The sequence below is a fragment of the Bidens hawaiensis genome, unplaced genomic scaffold (genome assembly GCF_021521415.1).
Source record: "Bidens hawaiensis isolate Kalapana, Puna unplaced genomic scaffold, B.hawaiensis_p1.1 tig00004743_1, whole genome shotgun sequence".
NCBI lineage: Eukaryota > Viridiplantae > Streptophyta > Magnoliopsida > Asterales > Asteraceae > Bidens > Bidens hawaiensis.
In genome coordinates, this window is record NW_027491293.1 from 284,021 (window position 1) to 291,029 (window position 7,009).

The following is a 7,009-nucleotide window of genomic DNA, read 5'->3' on the forward strand; positions in this document are numbered from 1 at the left end:
CAGACATCTCACACTCCGTGTGTCATAAATACATAAACAATTCTATCTAATTTGTTTACACGTATGTCATACGCTTGTTCATTATCTAGTATTTACATGTCCTTCTTTCATGTTAAGTGGTCAACTGCCTTGAGTTGATGGGATTTCTCTTGACAGGATGAATTGATAATCTGAACATAGCCTCCTATGTTTTATGTATTCAAAGCATCAACTCTAATCTAGATACACTTAAGATTATGTAACACAATCCGTGTAACCCATCTATTTAAACGAACCAACCGGATTAACGATACTTAAACATGTCATATACAAACTTATGATTTGTAAACGGGTCGTAAATGAGTTGAACTTATATTCCTTTTTCTGTATTAATATTAAACCGGAGCCTATACAAAGGCCATATACTTAGGTCAAAACTTGTTCACTAATGTTTAGAATCAACAAATACCAACAAGTATAGACTTGGCTACATACCATAGATATTATACAGACTAATAACATGTTTCAAAAGAAAATATTCTTTAAATATAATATATATATATATATAAATATTTATTTTGGGACGTAGTATTTTTGGGCACAAAAGAAATGGAATAAATTCTGATATATTTTGGGTTACAAGCATATATCCAACAATAAATTAATAATAATCATAAATAATAAATAATAAAAAGCCAATGAGAATTGAGGTGCTGTGCTCCCAAATTCTTCCAGCTTCATTACATACCGTCTGCTCTCTTTCTTTCTTTCTTTCTTTCTGAATAATAATAATAATAAGATCCTGGGAAGTTGTTTGTAGCCAACTAAATATCATTTGCCGATCTGTTTGCTTACGTCTCCAGGTTACTTCTTATTCTTTCTTTCTTTCTTTCTAGGGTTTCATTTCATATTATTATATTATTGATCCTTGTTGGACCAATTCAATCGTTTTTAAGTCTCTTTTTCTAAACTTTCCGTGTATATATGATTGATTTTGCAGCTAGATCATTAACCTCTAGCTATGTATGTATTGCTGATTAGGTTTTGCTTTGTAAATTGTAATGTCTGATAGGCCTTTTGCCCTAATTTCACACTTATAAATCTTAATAATACTTAACTTCAATAAAATTCAATCACTTATAAATCAATCATGAGGATTGCATCTATAAGACTAACAACAAAGATAGGTAGGTACTATAAACTACATATAAGATTAAAGTGTATATTGGTAGTAGAAGAGAAAAGAAGAGATAACTCAAGGCACGGAAAAGGATCCCGAGGCGTCCTAGTATCGACACCTATGAAGAAAGGCAGGACAAGCTAAGACAAATCAATACATATAATTATAAATCCCCGACCTTTGCTCCTCCTACCCTCCATTGTCTTCTTACAGGCATCGTCGTCTGTAATAAGATTAAATAATTTAGATGAATACCAATAATAATCTTATCAATTGTAAGATGTATGCATATTAAAAGTAATTTCAGTACACATTCTCACATATTATCATCTTGCTCTCATGTTATGATCCTTGTCAATGATGTCAGAATGCTGAATGACTGAATCCGCTGTGGTTGTTTCGGTCTCTTTCTGTCACCTCATAGTTTTTGGAATCTTTAGAGGATGAGGTATAATTGAATTTTAAGCCATGCAAGATCAGCCCTATAATAAATTAGCCCCCCTAGTAAGACGGGTAGAATTTGCAACTCATACAGTCAAATGTAAATATGTTAAAGCGAACAAGCATGCTATCATCACGCTCATTTTTTAAAACTTCTGTTACCTTCTTTCATACTTATTGACCAGGGTTTATTGTTAAAATCACCACCTGAACACTAATTTGTCACCTTATTTTGTTGTGACCCTCATAGTATCACATCATTTAATTGATCTATTTGACATCAGAAAAAGTATCTCCTAAACCTATTAATAGCAATAATGTTTAGATGATGATTTGCGGGTTATTTGCAGGTGTGATGGAGATATCAGTGCTGAAAGTCCTTCTCAAAAACATTTCTAATTTCTTTAATCTGCAGTGTCATGAAAACAGAACTTCAGAACTTGTTCAAATGTACCACCAAAAGATTAAAGATATACTCAAGTTAGTTAAGCCAGTACTGGAGTCTATTGCTGATTCAGAAGTGGCTTCTGATGAGTCACTTCAAAAAGAATTTGCAGGCTTGAGTCAATATGTTAATGATCTCAGGGAGCTTATTGAAGATAGTCATCCATTGATGAGTAAAGTTTACTTTGTATGTATTTATCATCAGCACTTCCAAGTTGCACACACATATACACACGTTTACATATGTATGTATGTATGTATATATAGGGGCGTGCTCTTTTCAGAATCGATAGTATGTCTAGAATCGCGAGAACCACACAATACGTAACTATGCGCTTTAACAAAAAGGCTAAAATTGAAAAACAATTTTTTTAATCCTTTTTCACTCTTTTCTTTGGTTATATCTCTCCTCTCCTGAAAATTTTAATACAATATACAAAAATGTGCACACATGCATATGAATGTGCATATATGCATTTATTTGAAAGACTATCAATATTGTTTTAAAAAGAGATTTTAAAATTTTTTAAGTTTACATGCGTTTTAGTCATTTTATATAGTAGTACAAGATTTAATGCCGTTCTCAACATATTATTGTTTATGAACTGAACGTTGTATATATATATTGCATTCAGTATATACCAATTAAAGTAGATAACCACAAATGGGCTTCAGCGCTTGTATGTAGTGTTGAAAAAATGTAGTGGGACATATAGAAAGAGAGGCGGTTATGAGGTTACATTACCGCCTTATGCATCATAGTTAAAGCGATAGGTAATAAGTTTATCAAACCAACTTGATTTTATTATTAATAATAGCAAGGTATAAATACAAGAAAGGAAAATCGGTTACAAGCTACAAATCTGGAATATTAAATATATAATAAAAACTAATCAAACCTATTCAAACTATCTTAATATAAACGAGAGTTACATATTTTAAATATTAAATTTGTATGAACTCTTTGGAGGGAAACCGTTAATGGTTATGTTCTCTATATGCCCCCGCAAGATGGATGATCGTAAGAGGAGACCAATCTTGAAAATAAGATTTTGGTAAGAGTGGTGTGTGTGTAGGTCTTTAGAGGGAAACCAATTAATGGTTATTAGTTTGGTTTGGTGGAGTTGAAATGGAGAATGGGAGGATGATTGAGGTTTAGAAAGAATTTGTGTTGTCATGAGAAAGAGGATAGAAGTGGCTCGTCAGAAGTATTTTAGTGATGGAAAGGAACTGTGGGGCAACGGAACAGTGCGTCACCGAAAAATATTTTATTGGTGGAGGGGAACAGTGGGTAGCCGGAACAGTGCGTCGGTCTGAAGTATTTTAGAGGTGGTAGGGGACAGTGGTTCGACGGAACAGTGCGTCGCCGGAAAATATTTTAGTGGTAGAGGGGAATAGTGGCGGAATAGTGCATCGCCGAAAATTGACGGAATAGTGCGTCGCCGAAAAATATTTTATTGGTGGAGGGGAATAGTGGGTCGATGGAACAGTGCGTCGTCGAAAAATATTTTAGTGGTCAAAGGGAACAGTGGGCTGATGGAACAGTGCGTCGTTGGAAAATATTGTAGTGGTGGAAAGGAACAGTGTGCTGACGGAACAGTGCGTCGCCGGAAAATATTTTAGTGGTGGAAGTAAGTTTGATGGAGAAATTTGAGGCGGCAACAAGATGTTAATTAATTTCAGTAAGTGGTGAAAACCGTTGCCGGAAGTTGGGATCGGAAAGAGCTCAACGGAGCACTTTAGGCTTTGATACCGTAATAAGTTTATCAAACCAACTTGATTTTATTATTAATAATAGCAAGGTATAAATACAAGAAAGGAAAATCGGTTACAAGCTACAAATCTGGAATATTAAATATATAATAAAAACTAATCAAACCTATTCAAACTATCTTAATGTAAACAAGAGTTACATATTTTAAATATTAAATTTGTATGAACTCTTTGGAGGGAAACCGTTAATGGTTATGTTCTCTAATAATAGGTACAGATGTATATTCGATTCTCGCAGTTCTCTACTTATAATTGGATATCTTGAACAACCCTCTCTCTCAGTCTCTCCTTATATACAAGGGAATTTAGTTAAAAAGTATTAAGTTCTGAACTGCAAGAACTGCATAATGCATTTCATTTGTACCTATTGCTTCGAATGTGACACACAGGACAGTTATGAACTGCTTTTGTTTCCCTCTCCCACTACTTATATTATCTTTTATCTTTTATGCACAATGTGCCGGTAATGGTTCATATGCGGTTCTCAACATATTATTGCTTCTGAAATGAACGTGCGTGTATATGTATATATTGGAATCTTATAATCAGTTTGCATTGTGTAGGTTATGCAAGTTGAATCCTTATTTGCAAAGGTTCGGCTTCAAAGCTTAGAGGTTTTTGAGCTGCTGAAATCTTCCCCTAAAGATCTTCCTGAGGAATTAAGTTCAACATCACTTGAGGTATGCAAAAAAAGATGACTCCTATTACTTTGAAGTAAATCACTTTTTATGATTTATCTTATATGTGTTACAATTGATTGCAGCATTGCATACAGAAAATTAAGAATATGAGTTATGAAAAATCATCAGCCATTCTTTCAAAAGCTATAAGGGATCAAGCAGAGGGGTCTGGACTTAATATCGATAGCAGGTCAAAGATTGCTGACTTTCTTAACTTGAAGTCAAACCAAGAGCTTCTAATAGAGGCTGTTGCACTTGAAAAACTAAAGGAAAATGCTGAACAAGCTGAAAAGGCAGAAGATTTAGAGTGCATTGAGGAAATGATTGCCCTAATTACCCACATGAACGATTGTTTAATCGAGGCCAAACAGGCCCAAACCTCTAACCCTGTGCCCATACCTCCTGATTTCTGTTGCCCATTATCACTTGAACTCATGACCGATCCTGTAATTGTAGCTTCTGGACAGACGTACGAGCGAGGATATATCCGTAAATGGCTTGATCTCGGGCTTACGGTTTGCCCTAAGACCATGCAAACTCTTGCACATACTAATCTTATACCTAATTACACTGTCAAGGCACTAATTGCAAATTGGTGTGAGTTAAACAATATTAAGCTCCCGGACCCTGTGAAGACGGTGACCTTGACTCCACCTAAGTCACCCGAGTCAGTGCGGGCCACCATAGGTTCACCTGAGAAAAGCCTAATCTCATCCAGTGGGACCACCCATCATGTCCAATCATCTTCAGAGGATTCGTTGCCCGAAAACGGGCACGTGTTGGCAGGTTCCATAGGCCAACGTCTAGATTCTGGTGCACAGTCATCAGCTGGTGGTGGGTTGACTGAGGGTCACCAGAGAACGGTTTCGACTTCCAGCACGCATTCCAATACAAGCTTTTCCCAAGAGCTATCTCATGAAGCAAACGAGGCGTCTGCGGTACCAATGGCAACTGCATACAGCAGTGATGTGTCGGGAGAGGCAGCACCGGAATCACAGCCCGCTCCCGCCGCCATCACCCCCACCACTCCACAATTCTCCCCACGGTTTGAAACCCGACCCAGAAACCAGTTATGGCGCAGGCCATCAGAACGGTACGGGCCGAGAATAGTTTCTTCTCCGTCTGCAGAAATCCGCCCCGACCTTACTGGAGTGGAAACCCAAGTTAAAAAACTGGTTGAGGAATTAAGCAGCACGTCGGTTGATGTAGTAAAGAAAGCGACTGGGGAACTTAGATTACTTGCTAGACATAATATGGATAACCGAATTGTTATGGCAAACTGCGGTGGCATCAGCTTATTAATTGGTCTACTCCGGTCCACCGATGAAGAAGTTCAAGAAAATGCGGTCACTGCGCTTCTAAATCTATCGATAAATGACAACAACAAATCCGCGATTGCAAATGCGGATGCAATCGAGCCACTGATACATGTGCTTGAAACCGGGAGCTCTGAGGCTAGAGAAAACTCTGCTGCAACTCTTTTTAGCCTCTCGGTTATTGAAGATAACAAGATAAGAATCGGGAGGTCAGGTGCGATTAGACCGTTGGTTGACTTATTGGGAAATGGGACTCCAAGAGGGAAAAAAGATGCAGCAACAGCTTTATTTAACCTGTCAATATTTCATGAAAACAAGGCACGTATTGTGCAGTCGGGTGCGGTGAGGTACCTTGTGGAGTTAATGGACCCTGCGGCAGGAATGGTTGATAAGGCGGTTGCGGTTCTGTCAAACCTCGCAACAATTCCCGAGGGGCGAGCTGCTATAGGTCAGGAGGGCGGGATACCGGTTCTGGTTGAAGTTGTTGAGTTGGGTTCGGCTAGAGGGAAGGAGAATGCCGCAGCCGCCTTGTTACAGTTGTGCACCAATAGTAGTCTGTTTTGTAATATGGTTCTTCAGGAGGGTGCCGTCCCACCACTGGTTGCTTTGTCACAGTCGGGTACACCACGAGCCAAGGAAAAGGTATTTTTTTTTGTGTGTTTTGTTTTTTTCTTTAATATGTGAGGGTAAATTGGTAATTTGTGATTTTGAAATGCGATATTCTTTATGTTGCAGGCGCAGTCGCTGCTTAGCTATTTTAGGACCCAGAGGCATGGTAATGGAGGGAGGGGATAGGGGTAAATTGGTAATTTAATAGGTTGATGGTAAGATTTGTATACAGTGTACATCTGTTGGCTAATGTTGCATATGGAGGTCTTGATTTGTGTGGAAAAATGAAATAGAAGGCTAGAAGTGGAGATAGATGGAGAGGTGGGTGGAGTGAATAATCTTTGTGGTTATATTTGCAGTCTAATGTAGTGTATGTGTGTTTGTTCATTTCTTTTTAGTACTACATTTTCTTCATGTATTTTGAATATTCATTTGGATGGTTAAAAGTTGATTGTTCTATAATGTGGTAGTTATCCCTGATTTCAGTTTTTTGTTTTTAAATTTCAAAATGCCAGTTTAAACTATATATGAATATAATAATTTCTATTTTAGTAGGCTAGAAATACATATCAAATACTATTATTTAT

The 7,009-nt window shown here is 37.3% G+C and overlaps 1 protein-coding gene across 1 annotated transcript; it reads left to right on the top strand.

Moving 5' to 3' along the window:
• Nucleotides 1-806: 806 nt before the first annotated feature.
• On the top strand, nt 807-6,720 carry LOC143627772 (U-box domain-containing protein 4-like). The gene is made up of 5 exons (XM_077097519.1): nt 807-842; nt 1,951-2,231; nt 4,381-4,497; nt 4,581-6,455; nt 6,549-6,720. The coding sequence occupies exons 2-5, from the start codon at nt 1,956-1,958 to the stop codon at nt 6,606-6,608; spliced, it is 2,328 nt and encodes a 775-aa protein (XP_076953634.1). The 5' UTR covers nt 807-842; nt 1,951-1,955; the 3' UTR covers nt 6,609-6,720.
• The last annotated feature ends 289 nt before the right edge of the window (nt 6,721-7,009 follow it).